General features: G+C 32.2%; 1 protein-coding gene across 1 annotated transcript in view; it reads left to right on the plus strand.

Moving 5' to 3' along the window:
* The window catches only part of LOC106478344, a 56,313-nt gene that overhangs the window by 29,662 nt on the left and 2,828 nt on the right, over positions 1 to 23,823 (plus strand). Inside the window, exons 5-7 of the mRNA XM_022381941.1 lie at positions 21,350 to 21,419; positions 21,792 to 21,859; positions 22,577 to 22,671. Coding sequence (XP_022237649.1) covers positions 21,350 to 21,419; positions 21,792 to 21,859; positions 22,577 to 22,671 — 233 coding nt within the window. The remainder of the gene's footprint in view (positions 1 to 21,349; positions 21,420 to 21,791; positions 21,860 to 22,576; positions 22,672 to 23,823) is intronic.

Below are 23,823 nucleotides of genomic sequence, written 5' to 3' on the forward strand. Positions count from 1 at the left end.
AACAAATTAAACATTAAACAGTAATCATGAGGAGAAACTACAGTAAGAAAACACAACGAAAAAAAAAGTAAAATCAGTAATACGGACATAGTTTCTCCCCATGATTACTGTTTAATGTTTAATTTGTTTAATTATCGTTATATTTAGCAACTGTACGTTGAAAATTAATAATTACACTTGGGTGATCGTATCAGCTACTAATCCTGACAACGATTAATATCCGATCGTCATCACTTTCCTGTAAGTACATTGTTAGATATCCACTACGGCTTCAATTTAAGTGTAATGTGAGTGTTATGATTTAGATAGTTTATACAGCACGAGTTTTAAATGTAATTATTTTTAGTAGCGATAGTTTATCGCAGGTTTGTTTATGTAACTGTTAGCGAATCATACGTTGTGTAGTTCAGTAGTTATGAATTGATGATTGTTGTATTATTATATCATGTTACTAGAACTTTCTAACTTTTTATTTTTGTTTTAATTGAGTATTATTACATCATAATATATATTAGTTTATGGAACGTTCTAGACCTCTGTTGGTGTATAAATACGCGTGGAAAATTTAGTTCAAAAGCTAGATCTGTATTGTAATAACAGAGTAGAGAGGAATAATTCGTCTTGTCAAATTGTGTTCAAAAGTAACTGAATCAGCCTGTGTGGACTTTGACGAAAAAAGATACAATTATTTAAAGCTCTCAATGCAACTGTGGTAACCAACAGTTATAGTGGTGATTTTAAAGTAAAATTATCACATACAGTATTGTAATAACAGAGTTGAGGGGAATAATTCGTTTTGTCAAATTGTGTTCAAAAGTAACTGAATCAGCCTGTGTGGACTTTGACGAAAAAAGATACAATTGCTTAAAGCTCTCAATGCAACTGTGGTAACCAACAGTTATAGTGGTGATTTTAAAGTAAAATTATCACATACAGTATTGTAATAACAGAGTAGAGAGGAATAATTCGTCTTGTCAAGTTGTGTTCAAAAGTAACTGAATCAGCCTGTGTGGACTTTGACGAAAAAAGATACAATTGTTTAAAGCTCTCAATGCAACTGTGGTAACCAACAGTTATAGTGGTGATTTTAAAGTAAAATTATCACATACAGTATTGTAATAATAGAGTAGAAAATATTAATTCGTCTTGTCAAGTTGTGTTCAAAAGTAACTGAACCAGCTTGTGTAGACTTTGAAAAAAAAAAGAAACAGTTACTTAAAGCTCTGGATACAACGGTGTAACGAATATTTGTATATAGTTTGACTTGTTTTAATATATTATTTTAAAATAAAATGTTTGTTTATTGTTGAAATGTATCGCCAACTACTGTAAAAAATCCGGCCCATACATGAATCCTGATATACATTAAATATAGTAGTATTAATGAAAGACAATGTGATGTAAAATTTGTAAATTTTGTTAAGGAAGTTTCGATGTATTAATTCTAAAGGTAATTTAAAACATAAAGGTTGTAGGTTAGAACATGAAAATAAATAAATGATCTTTTCTGTTTCATGCACCGCATTCAAATAGAAAGGAATATATATTCTTGAATGTAGTTTTTAATGCTGATTTCAGAAATATAAATTAAAATTTGGAGAAATTAAAGAAATATTTATGATATTTTATTTTGCTAATATTTTTTATTTTGTCAGTTTATGTGAGGTTAGATCAAGTTAGACTAATTAGTAAATAATTACGTTTATTTAAATAACAAATAAATTTAGTTTAAAAATTATTTAAAAAATGAATATATTTTCCCATTAAAATCAGTTCTCCAAATTGTAATTTATATTCCTGAAATCTGCAGCAAATTTAAATTACTTGGAATGTGAAATTCGATGACGAGGAACCCACTCCAGCCATTATTACTTGGAATGTGGTTAAGAGACGTAATACGCGACATTGCGGAACCAATCTTAACATTATTGACACGTATCTCTGAGAGTTCGTTTGGCGTCGTAGGCATGAAAATGATCTCTTCAAGCAAATATTTAAGAATATTTCTGCATTTTCACATTTAATTTGTTACATTGACACTAAATACTTTGTATTTTCTTGATGTTTTGCAATTATTTTAAATGCATATGTAATGCTAAAAGTACCTCCTTTGTTTCGTAAGCAAAATAATTTTTTTTCATTTTTCTAAATTTTAATTTATATTTCTGAAATCAGCATTAAAAACTACATTCAAGAATATATATTTCTTTCTATTTGAATGCGGTGCATGAAACAGAAAAGATCGTAAATAGATTTGTATTTAATACTTCAAACAGTATTTCACCTTTCGACAAGGATATTTAAAACAAGTTGGCTGTAATATTTTTTTTAGTATATATGTTATAGAAGGTACGTTTCTCCAGTTTATGCCGTTTATAACGTATTAAGCATTTGTTAACAATATAACAACAAAACTTGATTCCGTCCGCACAGTTTGCATTAATCATAAGAGTTTTGAATTATAACAAGCGTCTAAAATTATAACAGGCAATGATTGGTTGGTATAACGACCACAGTAACCCACACTGCTTAATATAGGGGTCGGGTGGGAGAGAAACACTTGCTCTAGTCGTATTTTGTACAAAACACAGGATCCCAACTTTTAGTTTTATCGTGCACTATCTAATCATCAAACTATCGCTCATAACTGTTAGGGTCCACATACTGTATCATATTACAGCTCTTAATGTAAAGAACTGACCAAAAATTTGGGTGAAATTACTAATTTGCTAATCTAAAATGTAGGGTCGTTTATACCATTTTTATATCACAAAATTGCTCCAATCATCAACGTAATGACACAAATATTACAAAACTAATCGGAATATTTTTTGAACAGACTTGGTTAAAACGTATGTTTTTATTCAAATTCTGTTAAGTAGTCTACCATATTTTGTACGATTTGGTTAGATTACAGAAAAACACGTTTCTCTAGAACTTTCCTCGTATGTTTGTTTGCGCCTTTAGACTGTTGTGAATTTAGCAGTGTAAGGCAACAGGGAAGGCAGCTAGTCATCACCACCCATCGCCAACTCTAGGGCTACTCTTTTACCAACGAATAGTTGGATTGACCGTCACTTTATAACGCCCCCACGGCTGAAAGGTTGAACATGTTTGGTGTGAAGGTGATTCCAACCCGCGACCCTCAGATTACGAGTCGAGCGCCCTAACCACCTGGCCATGCCGGGCCTCCCTCGTATGTGCAATATTTAATGCCGCTAAAAACACATTAACACTACATTGTCTAAAGTGTGTTATGTATGATATGCTGAAAGTTGCAGATGAAAATGGAAAACTTAATAGGGCTACTAACATTAAGTATATGTTTTTCACATTTGTTTGAGAGTTGTATAAATAACACAATAATTGGTTTTGAGTTCTTTTTTAAGTATCTTATCAAAGGCTAACATATTAATATTCTGAACCGCGGAGAAGAAATTTTAAGTAGGATTTAAAGTTATGAATCGATAAAGAAATAAAATATATCCCTTTAACCCGAAGAATATTTATTATTTAACTTTATCAAACTCACAAAGTCTGCATTAGTAAGTTTTACCGTTAATGAGCATAATCCGGAGATAAAAACAGGGTGATACATCCGGACAGAGGAAGGATTTATTTCCAGTTTTAAGTTATGATTCCTGAATTTCATTAGTTGATTCTAATTATGGCATATTTATCAAAATTTTAGCAACAGGGGGTACATTTTTATTGAACATGGTTGGTTTTATAATGATTGGAATATTAAGAATGTATTTAACACAAAGGTTTCTCATTGATGTAACCTTTCCTGGTGGATAATTTATAAAAAAAAAAGTATTTTAAACATGCAAGATTAAGTAGTAGAGATGTGTCAGAATTAAATTCTGTATTAGGGTTCCACCAAACCAACACTAACGTTGGTAATATTTAAATAACAACGAAACGTATATGGTATGTTTACAGTGAAAAATTGGAAGTATTAAGTACTTGGACTGGATTTTATTTAGTTACTTTCTTGCCCAAAATTAATCCCCGATATATGTGTGTGTCATACTAACTCACTGTTTTGCATTAAAAAAAAAGAGGGACGGTGGTTCGTGTAGTAACGAAGCTTTATAGGTAAAATCATGATTTTTTTGTTATTATAATACGAAAGAAGAGCACGTGCCTTACAAGTTTAACACTCCCGTGCAATTTAATTTTTTTATGGCATGCTATGTTTATAAGTTGCTGGTAGTTTTATGGGATAAAATGTCTCACCCGATGACAACTTGAGGAAGTTTACGAAGACTGAGAATCTTTCCCCGAATGATAGCTTATATAATGAACCATGCTTTACTAAAGACATCCCATCAATATTTCTGGTCGAGTTAGTAGATGAGAAGGAACAAACAGGAAATTGACCGCTTCTATCGTCATATATTTCTGCTTTAGGCAATTAGGCCGCTTCATCTTTGGCTGTCAGTTTCATGCCGAAATGTTATTTTCTTTTATGAATAACTATGCTAACCTAAGATATGGTTAATCTACCGTATTTACTTCAAAGTTGCTTTTCGAGACAGGCTTCTTTTTTTAGCTTATTAGCTTTAAGAATGATATCCAAGTCTTTAGATACTGCCGTGTGGTTTTATTAACGCGTGTTTGAACAAGCCCAAGCCTGAATAAAGAAAGTGTCTGTTGATCAATAATTCATTTTTCCATCTATTTATCTTGTTGATTATTATGTATAGATTTTTTATCACAAATTATTATTATAATGTTGTTTGATTGTTCTGTCACATCTTATTTTTACATAAATTATTTAAGTTCCATCAAACTTCCTGCCGACCTTTCACAGGACGGTTCATCAAGGAAACCGACAAAAGACTGCTACAATAGACACTTATGACGGTTCCTAAATCTTAATTTCTCGTGTATTTGCTATTAGTAGATATTGTACATACTGCTGTTGTACGCCATATATTGGTAAATTGACTCTATAGTCTTAATAGTGAATACAAGTTACAGACTCAGCTTTGAAAAAATGTTAGCAGTTTTTCCTAACCTTATTTATAGAGCATACTTTTGTCCCTGGGTAGATTTGATTAATAGCAGCTATTGTATTTAACTTTCGTTCCTTTATGGGTATAAATTATGGTACGTAGACATTCCAAAAACGATGTGCGCTAATTGAGTATAAACTATGACAGTTTAGCAGTTTAACGTAAAACTCTTACTTGGTCACTTTGAAAATGTTTTCTTGTGACTTGAATGTTTTTGTAACATGTATTCACAATAAGATTTTTTACATTTGGATTACAGAAAAAAAAAAGCTGATATTTTAATTAAACGTAAGAAACACTCAAATTGTAATACATTTTTGAAGCTGAGACTTCTTCGAGGTTTAGGGGCTAGAATGTCTTTTATTATAAGAATTATATAATGTAGAATGAGCAAGTTTTTGTTTTGTTTTCATAATGAAATAGTTACTGGATTTTGTCAATTCTCTGTACCTTTCTTATTGCTATAGAGAAACCTGAAAGACCTTCCTATGTACGATAAATGAAATCTTGATCAATCCTATGTTATATTATTACGAAAGTCAGAATCCTTTGTATTTCTACATTATATAATTTTAATACTAAGGGACATCCTAAACCCTGGTGATATATCAGCCTTAAAAGAACTGTCACTAAATAAAAATATTCACTTTTTCGAAACTTTGAAGATCTAACTAGGTAGAATTAATTTAATTGTACGAGTAAATTTGTAGATTTTTGCACTTGGAAATATTAAAAAAATGATAATAAATTAATGAAATCAAAGTAAAACGTTATAAGTATGCAGAAATAAAGAAGTAGCCCTTAAAAACCCCACTTGTTTCTGTCTTACATGGTGAGTTTGTAATTCCCTCCCTTTAAATTTATTTTCAGTAGACGCTCTTGTATTTGGTTAAGTTCGTATTGTACGTTGAAGTGAGTCGGACTCTGTCCTAAAATGTTTAGGAATTTACACCAATGTTTATATAACTCTTTAAAAATTATATTATTCTGTTAACGATGCATAAGCGCCATCTAGTTAATAAACGTTAAAACCACAGCTTTTCATAATGTTTATTACTAACAGTATATTCGCCCCCCAGTGGCGCAGTGGTATATCTGCGGACTTATACTGCAAGAAACCGGGTTTCTATACCCGTGGTAAGCAGAGCCCAGATAGCCCCATTGTATAGCTTTGTGTTTAATAACAAACAACAACAGTATATTCAAAATGTTTTTAGAAGGACAGGTGGATCAACGGATAAACAGTTGATATGAAGATATCGGGAGAAAGTAGTAAAATGTGTTAATACTGACAGTTTATCTAGAATCGGTTTGTATATATTTAATCATTCAGTTTATAACCTTCAATAGAAACTGTATATGCTACTTTGTACCCATGACTGCTTATTTTTAATTACTGAAGTGCTTAAATTAATTTTTGTTTTAAGTTCAATATTTCTGAGGTTTTTAAGTAATGAACTGGAATGTTAGCGATAAATAGTTGTGATTTCACAAGACACTTTTAATTATTGTTTTTCTAATTGCTAATTTTTATATACTGTTATTTAAATCTTATTAAGTATTTGATGGTATCCACATCTGCCGAATACGTGTTTATTTCAGCAATGTTGTAATTCAACACTGTCTTCTTATCTATTGCGCTCTGCAGAAACGTTGTCTTTTTTTTACATACATACGTACTCTCTTGAAATTTGATTACCTAATGACAAATTGGTAAGGCCTATTTTGTGAGTGAAGCTATCCGTTTCAAAATATTAGTCATTTGTTTTTCATCCGGTACAAGCCTTTATTATTAGATTGAACATATGGCAAGAACGTCGCTACAATATATATATATATAACGAAAAGATTTATGCTTGTAATGCCGAAAGCTTTGACAATTTTTTTTAAATGTATATATATATCTTATGCGTGTTTTTCAAAGTGAAGGAAAGGTACTAGAAATTAGCTCAACCGGAACATGGCTATCTCAAATTTGTTTCTTCTGGAAATATATATGTGTGTAACTGTTTGTGTAGTGTTCAAGTTATTTCACATTCTTCAGCCTTAACTGACGTACTGAAAAATGATTGGTCCAAGAGCTTATTTTCTAGCCCTGAGACGTGGTGATCAATTTTGTTGATGAGTATATCACGTCGCCTATGTGTCGTTGATGAAAAGCACCACTGAAAGTTTTCTCTAACTATTCATAAGATTTTTCTAGGCCCTGTCTCCGGTTGCGCTTCCCCCCCTTCCCCTTAATTCCCAACTAGGATGTCATCACTCATACGTTCGCTGAAACGTAACTAGTGCTGTAAAAGAAATTAAACGTCAGACTGCTTCTCACGCTAAATTTATTATAAAAATTTAGGGAATCTGATGGTATGTTTGCACAGTCATTTTTTTGCATCCGCCTGGAAAATATCAAAGTAGACTGACGACATCTGGATATGTGACCTCTACGCCCGTGGACTAACGTGAAATTACCGATAATTTGTTGCCTCAAGAAATTTTACTGCTTTGTAGAAAAATAAGCCGATGTTACCGTTTATACCACTAGATGTCAGCACTTTCTGAGTGAAGTAATGATTTCCTTACCTCCATCCATGTGTATTCGATATAAATTAATTCGTCTCCCACAGTTGCGCTACACTTTAATTACGGGCTGAATTTTTTACGCCTACTTGTGACGTTCAAGATAAAAAAGTAAATTAATGGCATATTTTTATTTCTCTAAGGCTTTTATATATGCACCTCCGTAAAAAAGATGAACTTCTAATTCATACTATATGAAAGTAATTATCAAATTTATTCAGTAGTTTGAAGTTTTACCAGCTTGCGAAAATTAGCCAAAACATGAAAACTTAGATAGTTTAATCAGAATTAAATTAATGTTGGAAAATACTCATTTTCGTAAAAGCAGAACATAGCTGATTTGTCAATATTTGTAATGCATTGATTGTAAACTGAAACAATGATATTAACACCGTGAAATGCAGATTTTTTTATTGCAGCCACTGAGAGTATATGCATGTGTACTCTATTTGTTGTTGTTGTTGTCTAACGTATTTGTACGTTTTGAAGTTTCAAATATATTTTACCAGGCTTAGCAACAGTTGCTGAGTGATGAAGGTGTTCTTAACTTTAATTATGTAATAGAACATTCATTTGACGTTGATAACTACGCAATCTTTGCCCGAACAAACTTAAAAATAACTTATACTCTTGAGAAAAATTATGGAAAAAAGTGAAAAATCTTGTACATAGAAAAATTATTTAATTTTATATATAACTTCCATGAAAAATTAAATTAGGGAACTGGTTTTCATTTCTGCTCATTTTTATTAACCGTTTATTAGTTTTTAATTGAATTCGAATATAGAATTATTTCTTCTTATTTTCAATATGTTTTCACAGGTCAAGGTTTGTAAATGTTATTTAACATATCACTATTATATGCGCCTCTACTTATAGCGGGCCTGGCATGACCAGGTAGTTATGGCGCTCGAATCGCAATCTGAGGGTCGCGGGTTCGAATCTCCATCCCACCAAACCTGCTCACCCCTTCTGCTGTAGGAGTGTTATAATTTTACTGTCAATCCCACTATTCGTTGCTAAAAGAGTAGCCCAAGAGTTGGCGGTGGGTAGTGATGACCAGCTACCTTACCTTTAATTTTTCACTGGTAAATTAGAGGCAGGTAGTGCAGATAGCCCTCGTGTAGCTTTGTGCAAAATTTAAAACAAACCAAGTTACTAATACCCCCACCCCAGTGGCTCAGTGGTAAAACTGAGGGATCATACAGCTAAAAAATCGGGTTTCGATACTTGTGTTGGGCACAGCACAAATAGTCCATTGTGTAGTGTTGTGCTTAACAGCAAACAAACTGTACTTAGTTTTTAACGTGTGTATATTTTTGATTATGCATGTTTTACCATGCAAATAAAAATCCCCCCCACAGACATGATTCTAACAGTCAAGGAATTCTGTACTGATCCATTCCCTTTTTTGTTGCTGCTTCAATTGTTGGTTAAGAAAACTTGTCTAAAAATCATACAATGCAGCATAAGTCAAACAGTGTATCAGTCTGGAGAATTTGTTCAAAAACGTTTTACACATTTCATTACAAATTTGGTTTTCCTTTACGTGTTATTTAAGTTCATGGTATTTCAGGTATCGAAATAAGTTTTCTTTAGGTAACATAACCATGTGTTCAGTACATTATTCTCCAGAACAAACTGGCTTTGGGTGATTAACATAATCATGTGTGCTGTAAATTATTCTCCAAAACAAACTGGCTTTGGGTGATTAACATAATCATGTGTTCAGTACATTATTCTCCAGAACAAACTGGCTTTGGGTGATTAACACAATCATGTGTGCTGTAAATTATTCTCCAGAACAAACTGGGAGAACTTTAACTTCTGCAATATATTTTAAAATGAAATAATTTCAAGTCAATTCTCCTTTGTTATAATGGCAGTTTTTATATCAACAACAAACATTTTAAAGTCTAGTACCAAATGCCCAAGGTACAATTGTGCAACATTTGGTAAGACATATTTAAATATTTGAGATACTACAAAAAATGGAATTACTTTAGATAATTAATATCATAACCACACAGTTATTTCACTTTAGGGTATTATTAAAACGCAATAGATTGTTTCATCTCAAAAGATACTATAGTATAAATACTATTTAACTTCAGATGATCACTGTTACAAATATTTGTTTCACTTTACATATTCACTGTTACAACACACACACATAGTGTTTCACTACAGATAATCACTGTTATAACAGAAGCACTATTTCACTACAGATAATCACTTATAACAGAAGCACTATTTCACTACAGATAATCACTGTTATAACAGAAGCACTATTTTACTACAGATAATCACAGTTTCACTGCATATAATTACTATTATAACAGAAGCAGTGTTTCACTACAGATAATCACTCTTATAACAGAACTGGTGTTTCAATACAGATAATTAGTGTTATAACAGAACCGGTGTTTCAATACAGATAATTAGTGTTATAACAGAACCGGTGTTTCAATACAGATAATTAGTGTTATAACAGAACTGGTGTTTAACTTCAGATAATCAGTGTTATAACAGAAGCAGTGTTTCACTTCAGATAATCAGTGTTATAACAGAAGCAGTGTTTCACTACAGATAATCAGTTATAACAGAAGCAGTGTTTCACTAAAGATAACCAGTTATAACAGAAGCAGTGTTTCACTAAAGATAACCAGTTATAACAGAAGCAGTGTTTCACTACAGATAACCAGTTATAACAGAAGCAGTGTTTTACTACAGATAATCAGTTATAACAGAAGCAGTGTTTCGCTACAGATAACCAGTTATAACAGAAGCAGTGTTTCACTACAGATAATCAGTTATAACAGAAGCAGTGTTTCACTACAGATAATCAGTTATAACAGAAGCAGTGTTTCACTACAGATAATCAGTTATAACAGAAGCAGTGTTTCACTACAGATAACCAGTTATAACAGAGGCAGTGTTTTACTACAGATAACCAGTTATAACAGAACCGGTGTTTCAATACAGATAATTAGTGTTATAACAGAACTGGTGTTTAACTTCAGATAATCAGTGTTATAACAGAAGCAGTGTTTCACTACGGATAATCAGTTATAACAGAAGCAGTGTTTCACTAAAGATAACCAGTAATAACAGAAGCAGTGTTTCACTAAAGATAACCAGTTATAACAGAAGCAGTGTTTCACTACAGATAACCACTGTTATAACAGAAGCAGTGTTTTACTACAGATAACCAGTTATAACAGAAGCAATGTTTCACTACAGATAACCAGTTATAACAGAAGCATGTGTTTCACAACAGATAACCACTGTTATAACACAAGCAGTGTTTCACTACAGGTAATTACATCCCAAGCGCTATTCCAGTTCAGATAATTACTGTCACATTTTAAGTTACTGTTTGTTTGTTTTTAAATACAGTTAGATCATGACACTCTTAGTTCAGTTTATCTAAATATTATTAAGACACAGACTTTAGTTTTTTAATATTTTTTTATGTATAAAGACAGACTTGTTTTAGTTTGAATGCACATTATAGTTTAAGTTTTTCTCCTGACATATATGGAATTATTGACCTAAAACTTTTTAATACGTACAGGGTATATACATATTCATTATTTACTGTTATATCGAAAACGTTTCTCACTGCACCTGAAATAACGTTAATCAGCTTTTGCTAGTTTTGAAGTTTACAACAGATTTTGCCTTGTAGCGTTATTAAAGTGTTTCCATACCAGCTTCAATCAACTGTATAGAACTCTGTGTTAGCTCATTACTGCGTAAACCAATCAGGCGTTGTTTCGATAAACCTCTCCACACGCACACGTGCCTCTTTGGATCACTTCAAAGTGGTGAAGAGTCTGTGCTATTCCACATTAAGTTTTTTTTAAAGTAGGTGTGTTGAATTTAACATTTAAACCCCCAGTACTGTTTATTGAGCGATCGCCGACATCACCTATATACTCGTGTCAATGTTTAAAATGAGTAACGTGGGTTGAATCACGCCCTGTTCGAGAATACGTGCCATATTTTTATGTATTTATTGGCTTTATTCAGTGCCCGCTGCTATACAGAATAATCTGGAAATTAGATAGAGATTTTATAGCCTTAAATATTTAATTAATAATAAATACGTATGAATATTTGACGCCCAACAGATAAGAAGTAATAAAGAAGGGTGATTACATTCAAACGAAACCGAAACGCGTGATCCTCGTGTAAGTTCTGTAAGAATATGTAATGTATATAGTGGATTCTGCGCTGTTTAACTAGTGGTTGATAAGATTCTGGTGTTAATATTAATATGGTTCTATTGTGTGCATGTATATGTGCGCGTTCTAATGCTTTTTAATATTATTTTTTATAGTTTTTGAACTAAAAAGTTAGTGTAATCTAAAGTTAATTACACCTTTTACTGTTTTCATTTGCGAATCATCTAAACGTGAGAAAATACTTATGTAATGCTACGTGTACACATTTTGTTCTTTTGATAGAAGGAAGTCTAAATTTTCCGAGTTGTTGTTGACTAGTCCACTCGACTCGCAATCTGCGGGTCACAGGTTCGAAGCTCGTCACCGAACATGCTCGCTTTTTGAGTTATGGGGGCGTTATAATGTCATGGTCAAATCTACTATTTGTTGGTAAAGGGTAGCCCAAGAGTTGGCGGTGGGTGGTGTTGACTAGCTGCCTTTCCTCTTGCCTATCACTGCAACCGAAGGCCGTTTGGAGGGGTCACTTGTTTTAAACATTCGCACAACTATACAGTAGTGTGTTGTCTTTCAGTCAGTCAATCAGTAGACACCAAAATGACGTCATACAGGGGACGCTTAACTTTGCAATTTTTACTGTCCTGACGTTAGTAGAACGTGCGCATGTCATGAATCATAAGAAGAATTATGCACTCTCTAGACTACAATACGGCATGACATATGAACTTGAAAATCAGGAAATAAAAATATTTGTTACTGTCAATTTTGGTTTTATTTACTGTTGAAACAGAACACTTTCGAGAACCCTGTGGAAGTACATCTATTGCAGTTAGCCTTCGATTACGTTTTCGCGAAATTCACAAAAAACAAACGTTTTGTTGTTGGTGGTTTTAAATTTTGTATTCGTCTTCTCCAACTTTTAGTTATTACGTGCTTTCCACGTGTTTTTTTTTCCTTGTATTTTGTCTAGTTTAACTATACATATCCCGGATATTGAGGCATGAAAATAATGAAACGAGCATGACAGTTATCAATTGCGCTTATAAATCAATGTAAGAAAGTTTGAATTGTTTTTCAGTCTTCTGTTGTTGATGTTTTTTATTTAAATATAAAACTTTCATCCTAAATATCTGGATAGCACAAGAATTAGACTTTATTTGTTTAGAAGATTAAAATTGTTTAAACTCGTATATTTCTGGAAATCCATAAGTATTAGACATATTAAGAGTAAAATATAAAAACGATGTTTTTCTGGCCCAGTGAAAAATAAAATCTGTATTAGATATTTCATTCGACTAGTTTCTGTAATACTAGCCCTAATGATAGTCGAGGAATATTATATACAAGCTGAGGTATCCGCCCTTTGTCCGTATTATGAACTTTAAAATATGTTGTTGTGGATGCTGTGGTAAATAATACAAAACATATTATTAAAGTATTCATTATTACCTCATGTGGTATATACTGTGTGATGGTCAGGGTAACTTTGTAAGAAGAGATAGCGGTCAAATTAATGGCTCTTAATGTCTTTCGACAGTGTTTCATGTGAGTAATTAATAGACGGTCATTGGCCGCAAAAGTGTCTTAAGGGCCAAAATTGAAGGTCACGGGTCAAAGTAGGAAGTGGGTATAACTCAAGAAACGACTCTTCATATGAGCCTTATGGTGGCTATTGGAGTAGAAACTTCAGCTTTTCTTTTCATTGCATTCCTCCATAGAGAGTTCCAACGTATTCTCTGATATAAATAAGACATTTGTGTGCCTTCCCTACACTTTATGTATATTGTGTTATAGAAACTTTAGTGTTTTTGTGTGTGTGTGTGTGTGTAAATAAGTGGCGCTATCTATGAATGTAGTCAACGTTAACTTACCTCAAATATAACAAATGCCCAATAACAGGAATAATGTGGGTGGAGGGTTGTTATCCTCCCATTAACATGGCCATTGTCCCAAACTATCATCTCCCACAAAGTTTGTTTAGACCAGCGACCTAGGAGTAGTTATATAACGAACAAACAGACAGACACAAAGATTTTTTTTTGTGCTTTATATATATATAGATATAGGATTGAATTACATTTCGCCAACGGGTGTTTTTTTAATTGCCCTTTAGAATTATAAACTTAACTGAAAACCCATTTTACAAAAAATAAAGTGGCTTATCTTTCCATATATCAGTAGTCGTGCTTATTAGAAGTCATAATAATGTAAATACTTTGTTTCAGAATTTCACGCAAAGCCTTTCTCTATCTGCCTATAACTCTTCCTTGTTTTCAATTGATAGAGTAGATGGAAAGCAGCTAGTCAACAGCACTCACTGCCAACTCTTGTTTGAATAGTGGAGTTTGGCCGTCTCTCACATAGCGTACTTACGTCCCCAAAGTATGGAGCGTGTTTTTGCAGCAACTTAACGCGAGTTCTAAATCCTCGGATTTACAGTACGTCAAATTTTGTTTATTTATGTTATTGTTAAGCACAAAACCATACAATGGTCTATCTGTTCTCTGTCGACCGTGGAAATGGAGATTTGATTTTTAGTTCTATGAGCTCTCAAGTTTACTGCTGAGCCACTGAGGCGCCCATGAAAATCTCTGTCTTGTTTTTATTTCTTATTTTCTGCCAAATTATTTTCCTGTCATTGTTTTAATTCCAGCTCATGTGTTTAGATTATAATATTATGGCTTCAATAACACATGAGTGTGCTTTATTGCCAAAACAATTCTTCGGGGACAATGTCAAAACCTTCACAGGCACTACAGTCAATAAGAAAATGCTTGTTTGTTGCTGAGCGCCCATCACCGGGAAGGGATCAAGCCCAAACTTTTAGCATTATAAGCCCTACTGCATCCCGCAGAGACGGGAACACAAAGAGTGAAAAATACCTGGAAAAGACTTACGTTTGATCAACTGAGAAAATTTCAAAAAAACTTTAGTAGTTATCATTGTCTTTAGTTTCGAAAAACAGAATATTCCCCATAACTTGGTATCAAGTATTAAAATACTTCCATTAACGATACATTCCTCAAAGTTAAGTTTAATTCAGCATTTTCAAACCTGATTTAACGATGATAAGATTACCTTCAAACGGACATTTGTTTTAATGTTAAGTTATTCACATGTTATTCTCGTGATCACACACTTAGAAATATTCGACACTTTATGTCATACTGGTGGAAGACATTCTAATTACAAAACATTTGTTTTAATGTTAAGTTATTCACATGTTATTCTCGTGATCACACACTTAGAAATATTCGACACTTTATGTCATACTGGTGGAAGACATTCTAATTACAAAACATTTGTTTTAATGTTAAGTTATTCACATGTTATTCTCGTGATCACACACTTAGAAATATTCGACACTTTATGTCATACTGGTGGAAGACATTCTAATTACAAAACAGTAGAGCCGTGAGAATATTTACTAAGTGAAAAATATATATATAATTCGGAGTTTAAAGCTTATTTAATTGTAATACGTTGTAAAATTTTTAGGTTGTATTTTACAACACCAGGCCTGCTAATTTCATAGTCGTTTTGGGAGGTTTTTGACTTGTTTATCACGTGGTTCAGATAGATAAATGTCTCTTTCCCATGTGAATTGTACTGCTTCCAGTTTCATCAATCAGCTGAATGTGTCACAGCGTGTGTTACATAATTGTTTCTGTGTTTATTTGTCGACACGACAGCTCGTGTATTCAGGAATAAAGGTTTTTGGTCGTTAACATCATTGTGTGTGATGAAGATCTTATTTTGATTTTCATTGAATTCCATTCAGTTACCTTGTGTTCGCGCCCCTTTGTCTGGTCATATAGGTTGTAACTTAGTATATGTTGCGAATTTTCAAAACTGAATAATTTTTTCGTGAATCGCAAAACATATCCGTAATTGTACATGTATATACGTATCCTTAGGGAATCAGTTTCCAGTAACGGTTGTAAGTCCATGCCCCCCCCCCCAAAATAGTTCGTTAAATTTAAGCAAAAAAGTTGAAGCAATGATTGTATATATTTTCCATTTGATGAAATATGCTTGTGCGTGTGTTTCATAAGAGATTTTATTTTATTTAAAGAAATATACATTTCATTCGTAATTTTACGCGAGAAACAGCCACAACTGTGACTGAAGCAATTTGTGGGACACGAGTGACAGTCTACTTCCATTTCCAACTAAGCCAATATATATATATATGAAAAATTAATGCATATGGAAATTGGTTAAAGCCAATATGTGCCATATTTTGCCATCGCGGGGCCTCTTCGTTGTGCACGAATGCCCAGATTTGACTTGGAGATTAATGGATGAGCAACCAATAAGATGTTATTACAGAGTTCCTTATCATTTACTCAGGCCGGCAGTTGAAACATGTCTTGTTCTGGTAAGCAGCAAGCGGCTCTTCTTTTTTATGACATGCTCCAAGTAAAATCACTTCGACCAAAACATTTAGAATATTTTATTGTATTATATCAAAATGAACACTTTAAGTACTAGTGTTTTTTAAAGCTGTGAAATCTACATAACTTTAACTTGTTGTCTTCCACATCTTTAAATCATTCCGCAATGAATCGTCTTTTCTCAAAGATCAAAAACAGTCGGTTATTTTCTTTGGGTTGTTATGCATTTATATATTTACATATGTCTGAAGAACGAGTGCACTTCACAGTTCAAACTAATTCTTATGAACTTATTGAAAGTAAAAATTGCCTTCTAATATAGATATGTATGTACACAAACATTTCATTTGGTCCATAGGAAACTTCTGAGAAAACAACATAATGGGGCACACTCGTGTTTGTTTTTATTCATTATTCGTTTATGATTAACGTCTGCAAATGTGCACTAACCTTTACTGACAGTAGTGAAAAGTATTTATAGTAACTCTTTTAAAAAATCTTGTCATGCCTATAGTTTAAGAAGTGAACAGGTAATTAGTAAGTTTAGTAAAATACAAACCAATACATACACATATACTATCAAAAATTTAATACTCAATACTCAACTTTGCTGGTTTTTATTCTCGAAGACAGATGGCGTTAACACTACATGCTATATACCGAAAAGACGCAAGAGAAAATCACCTACAAATCAATGATCGTTTGCATTTAACTCAACTTGCCAACGACAGTAAAACGAATACTTTTGTTCATTACGGCATTGTTACTAGTATATAAGCTACAGTTTGACTGTTTTCACGTGCTTCTTTAACTATTGCACGAATGAAGTAAGTTAGCTCTTTCGCCTGTTTTGAGTCCTTTCAGTGGACACAGCAGATAGTCTGATGTGGCTTTGCTATAGGAAAACACACACATACCCCGGCCTGTTTTGAAAACATACATTAAGCAATAATTAGAGCAAATAAGAATTGAAAAGAGAAATATTTTGTTGTTTTTTTAGATGTTTATAACATAAAATCATCTTTTTTACAGCTATTGAAATACGATGCAACGAATTAAACGTTTTTGGGGGTGTGACAAGAGGGACAATTAAATCCTATTATTTGATAACAATAGCTCTCGAGTTGGCGGAGGGTGGTATTGAGTAACTGCCTTCCCTCTAGTCTATCGCTTCAAAACCTAGAAAGGCTAGCGCAGATAGCTCTTGAGGGGTCATTGTCGAAAAAGTCCACAAATAACACAAATATGTTTTATTAGTGAAATTTTTTGCGCCCACTGATACGTTTAACTACGAGATGTCAAAGAATGGTTGAATTTAATCCATGTAATAGTTTACAATTTAGTACCTAACAGAAGCAGAAGTACATTCGAAACTGACTTTAAAAATAGTTCTTGTTTTCATGATGTAATGACATCTTAATCTTGATACTCCTGTGTTTAGCGTAAAAATCGCAAAAGTATCTCTTACATTTAATTCAGGCCATGCTGAGACACTGATTTGATTTTTGCACTGTCCCTTGGCGTTTTTATAAATAAGTTTTCCAGTTGACAGTCATCTTTTGTCCGCCATTTAAGACCATTCACTAGTAAGCACGTTTTCACTAACCTGCTTATACATATTCCAAACATTTACGCGCAACTGTTCATATTTTTGTAAAGATGCCATGTCATTCGTAACAATCTGCTAAATCGATCTCTCTTTTTTTCTCTCTATCTGCAACACATCTTGTGTTAGAATAACTATGGATGATAGCTCCCTCTATTAACACGAAGTGGAATCGTTCAAAAAACAAAAATGAATTATTTTTTGTTCATCTCATTCGAATTCTAAGTTAAACTTTTGACTCTTGTTGTTTCTTCAACTTAAACTCAAAATAGTCAAATTTTTATTAACTATAAATTTTCCGAATATATTATGAAGAGTGGTTATTTCAAGACATTGTAAACTATAAGTTAGGTTTTTTAAAGTTCTAAAAGTTTGATTTTTGTATATATTAATTCAGATATCTTTTAAAAATGGTACTCTTCTCTGCTAATACATTTCAAATTAAATAAAATTTGTTTAATTGCTCAATACAGCACAAAGATATACTTGGCATAGTGGGATTTGTTATGTTTAAAAGAAGGCTTGAGCTTGCTCTACTGGAAATGGGAAGGTACAACTGAAAAAAAAATTACTTCAGTTGGTACCTCCACATTCACTCCAATCAGAAGCATCTGTCATCCCCACACTTTCTAATAATTGGACACTTAGATGTAAAGAAGACACTGGAGAGGATAAGGCAAAATTTCTACTGCATTTGATATAGAGAAGTGATGTAAATTGTGTGAACTTTGATGTGAACAAAAACGTCCACAAAAGCAGTAACATGGACAACTACAGTAGTATTATGTTTTAGCTCAATTTGAGAGTTTCTGTTGATGTACTTGATCCTTTACAACAGAGCAGAAGTAGGAATAAATACATTTTGGTGGTTATGGACTATTTTACCAAATGGTCAGAAGCATATGCTGTTCCTAACCAGGAAGCAGAAACTCTAGCGAAGAAATATGTCAGTCAACTTACTTCAAAATTTGAGGTGACTGTGGAATTTAATTGGATCAGAAACAAAGGTTTGAATCAGTCTTATTTGCAGAGGTGTGTCAAATCCTTAGGAACAGGAAGACAAGGAATACAGCCTTCCATCCTTCTTCTGATGGAATGGAGGAGAAATACAACAATACACTTCTAAATCAGTTGGCCAGTAAAGCTGAATAACATCACTGAACACATGATCAAGATCTTCCACTTCTACTCATAAGTTATTGAACCACAGTACATGAAACTACAAGCAACTCACCAACATTGCCCTAAGGACTATCACTCTGCAGAGTCTTACACAGAGTATTTAGTGTGATTAATGAACACCATTGATGCCATACATTATTTTATTTGAGAAAGAGTATTATCAGTTGTGATAAGATGAAAACTCACTATGGTGTAAATTCTAGTAAAACTGGATTTCTTTATGGTGATGAATCATGGCTGTACAATCCATGCTGCAAAAGAGAGGATGATCTCCAGTGTTAGATGATGTTGGGAAAGGACCCTATGAAGTAGTCAAATAAATCAATGGTGTGGTTTATAAAATTCAGAAGAACAGGTGGTCTGAGCCAAAGGTTATCTACTATGATCATCCTTGTATGTTAGTGAGGAATGCCAAACTGTTTAGCTTCAAAAAGAGGTTTTACCAGAGGTGCATCAACATTCTAAAGAACCGAAGAGTCCTATTAAAATAGCTTCATGTGTATCACCAAAGATAGAACCACCAGCAGATTCCCACAACCATCTATATGTAGAGAACTCTCCCAGTAACAAGGTGTCAAGTGATGACAAAAGATAAAAAGTTATCCCATCTTTACATTTGCATCACAAGTGAAAAATAAGAAAATCACAAATAAATTGGTGATTGAACGGTTTAGGGACAGTAAATGATCAAAATTTGAATTATATTCTCTTCCACACATTTAATTAATGATTCAATGATTGTAAGTCCTATACTTATGAATATTAATGTTGTTGATTGTCAAAAATTACTTTATTGTTAATTATGCAAGTTTAAGTTTTATTTACCATTGTTTTCTTTGTGTAATGTGATTGTTCAAGGAACTTCACAATCCAGTATGGGGCTGTGCTGTAGGCAGTGTTTTTAATTTAGTCATTTGTATTGGCATTTTACCTGAAGGAGGTTTGATGTCATGATGAGTTTGTAGCTTAATGACAAGAACATTATTGAAAGTTTAGGAAAGGTTTTGAACCATATAACAAACAAGTTAAGCTAGAATAGATGGTTATATATTTCTAAGTCTCTTGCAGATTATGATTAATTATTGAGTTAGGAAGCTTTTCAGTCAGTTTTGTTTGTTACTATCAGCCAGTGAGTCAGATCAATTCTGTGAATTTTGAGTTTGTGTTTTGATGAAGTAAAGAGATATACCAACATACAAGAGTGTAGTTAGCAACTAAGTGAAATTGCATGTACTGCAAATTGAGGCTTATCAGGGAATATTAGTTAAACAAACTTGTAGAACTTATAGTCAAAGAAACAAAATGCTTTCATTAAGTAGACTAGATTTTCCATTCTTATTTTCACTGGATAATCCAAAAAAACCTGCTGAACAATTAAAACTACTACAACAATGCATACATATTAAGTTGTCCAATGGCTCCCAATCTTTTCATATATCATGTACTCCACAAATCAGACCTTTAAGCTAATAGCATACCTTTTGATTTGTTAAAAACTTAGAGTAGTTTACATTGATAAATTATAAATTAAACTAAATAATTGAAGGGTGAGTCAACATGTGAAAATTGAGTGCTGGCTTATGGAGCTATTGGTAACTCATTTAGACTTCCATCCAATTTTGAGGCACATGGTCTATTTATTATCTTTTTTTGTTTTTTCAGAGGTTCTCATGAATCCCTGGTAGTATGCATACCACAGGTTGGGAACCACCAGTATAGTTTACCATTAAAGGCAAACATTGTGTTAAATACTTAGTAGTTCACAAATGTAAGGTTACATCTTCTATGGGGTACATTACATTTCAATTTTATAGTATGAGTTAAGTGTATTTCCAAGTAATATGATATTTTTTTTCTCCCTTGCTATAATTATTAAAAATATCATCCAGCTGAAAACAAACAAAAATCTCTTCCAAATCATGGGCCAAGAAGAGAGAATTCTTCTCCTAACTGCATAGCTGAATATTAAGCACTAAAGTCAGTAAAGCTTTTACTTTTTATGTTTTGACACATCTCTAATACTAATATTGTTTCTGTTTATACTGGTACTCAGAAGATGACATTGTAATTAATACAGTTGCTTGCATCAAAGAAATAATATCAGGATTCCTAAATAACATTACAGTTATTACTCTTGTGATGTGGAATATTATATATGCATAAATATCATTCTATAGGAACTTTTGTTCTTTTATTTTAAACATAATAAAAAGCACTCTGAAGGCCTAACCTTTTGTCAAGGTTTAACTTTTGATCTGAAAACATATACTTTTTTTTTGGCATTGTATAATTTTAAACTTTACTAGAGGTGCCATAATCATGTCACACCTCTTAGGCTAGCGATTTAATTTTAAGTGAGAGTTATTGATTGTGTTTCAGGCAGTAATTCGTCAGTGCATTGTGGGACTGTTAGCAACTCTGAGCTTGAAAGATTTTCAGGATATTGAAGGTTGGTTTTTATAGTTTAACTAAAATTTACTGTTTTTCCTAAAAAGTTTAAAATTTAAATCTATAATTCATAATATAACATAGATACTAAAGATGACATTTTATTGGATGAGAGCTCAAGCTAAAAGCATATCTTATGAATTCATAACTAATTTCTTAATATATATATATATATATTCTGTGCATACATGAGTAACACTGAAAATTTTCTCATTTCTTAAATTCTGTGTGAAACAGTCATTTGTATTACTAGTGTTAATTATGTATGAAAACTTTATGAGTCAACTCAGTGATTTTAATTACCCTGTGATAAAGTGAACTATCATAATAATTATAGTATGTAATTGATCATTTTCTCTCTTTTCATATTTAGAGGATCTCAACAAAGCTGTGTGTTTTTACCTTTCTTGTGAGAACTTGTGGGATGACTCACTTCAGCAGGTAAGGCATACCTTAAACATGTTACATTGGCACATTTCTTTGTTACACAGTCATTTGGTGGCATTTGTGTAGTATTTGCCTTTGGTTTTCTTTTTCCTCACCATCTCCATAATTATGTCCAATACTGTGTATGTGTTTATGTGTATAATGAAAGTAATTGCATCCTTGCTAACCTATAAACAGTTCAAGTTTTAGATCATTTGCCCTTGAATTTAAATTCACCTACAAGATTTATCATTTTTTCCTTTTAAAATGAGTTTTTAAATTATGTATATGCAGTTGTTTACTGAAAGTTATATTACAGTATTTATTTACTACATGTGGAAATAAACCCATAAATATAATCATTCTTAAAACTTTAGTGATAACCGTAAGTTCAGGTCTTGTTATAACAAAGTCAGCTCACTAATCTTTAAAAATAGTGCTTGTTGATTTAATCATATTTTTCAGATCAAATTATTTGTGTGCTGTAATATAACTTGAATGTTACCTGTGTTAAATATTCTGTATAGTACAAAAACCAAAGAAAAACATAGCATTGTAGTTTTTGGGTATTACTGTTTATTGAACTTGAATTAATAATTATACATTGAGTGCTATGAATATTTTATTTTAAATCAACACTGTTAATTTTATGTTGAATCTAGTTGATGTATATTTAACTTCTTTCAGGTGCATGTTAAGTGACAAGATAGATTTTTGTTTTTAATATCATAGGGTGGCCACATCCTTCTGCTGTTTTGCATCATCGTAGGAATTATTTTGGTTGGTGGCTTCTGTCTGTGTTATTATATTGTATGGATTCTTTTTGAGTAAGTGCTTTTTAAGTACGTCACATTTCTTCATGTGTTAATTCTAAGATATGTTAGTTTTGTTAGATTTAGCAATTCAACTAAGTTGTACAAAGATATCTAAGATTTTATTGGAGTAAAATTTAACAAAAACACAACTTGTCTGTTAGTTGATATTAAGATTAATAATGATTTTTGTTGGTTAGTGTGTTTTATGAATGCATACTGTAGGTTAATAAAGTATTATGCCTAGAGTTCATAGAAATTACACCTAAAAATAGTTGTTGCAAGTAAAAATAAAATATTTTTTCTCAAATGTGCAATTAATTGCTCTAAAAATGCTTGCCTCATATTTCAGTTTCCTTGAAATGGTAATCTGCCATGAAAATATCAGATTATCTTTAAAACCTATTTACAAGACTTAACTTGAGTCTCATTGGTCTGGTAGAAAACCATAAGTTGGTTAATAGAACTTCAGGAGTTTGTTGATTGTGTAGGAAATGTCCTTTTACAATGAGAAATACCAAAACAATTTGATACAGAATGATTAAGATAGCTTTTATATAGCTCCTCGTATTAATATTATCACAGAAATATGAACAATGAAGACATTAATCTAATAACTGTGTTTCTATAGATTGACGTGTGTGTATGTGTATATATATATATAAATATGTAGTAAACTGTTTCATTTTTCAAGTTAAGTATCTTCTCAGGTTTTGATTTATAAATTATAATTTTTTTCAAATTCTATAACAAAACTATATTTCAATAACTACGTATTGTCTCTGTAATAAATTGTTTTTGTGTTACCTTAGATCGACGATTTAAATTCCTGAAATGTTTATAAATGTGATAAAAATGTTATTCATCTTCTTGGTATAGAAATTTTATTAAAACTTTGATCAGAGGATAAATATCTTTTACAATGAATAGAAAATGAAATTGCTCAATTTGGCATTATGTTCCATCAAATAAGATATACATATTATATATTTAATTATTTTTGAATTAGAGTATGTTCAATGTAACAGTTATTAAATATCACAATGGTGTATTATGTTAATGGTTCCTTTATATAACATCACTTTAAGCCATAGACAAATTTAGATAATTAAACTAAACTTAGATGACTATATTTGTTTGTCTAGTATTATATCAGTGGCATACAAA

Source organism: Limulus polyphemus, unplaced genomic scaffold (genome assembly GCF_000517525.1).
Source record: "Limulus polyphemus unplaced genomic scaffold, Limulus_polyphemus-2.1.2 Scaffold201, whole genome shotgun sequence".
Lineage (NCBI taxonomy): Eukaryota > Metazoa > Arthropoda > Merostomata > Xiphosura > Limulidae > Limulus > Limulus polyphemus.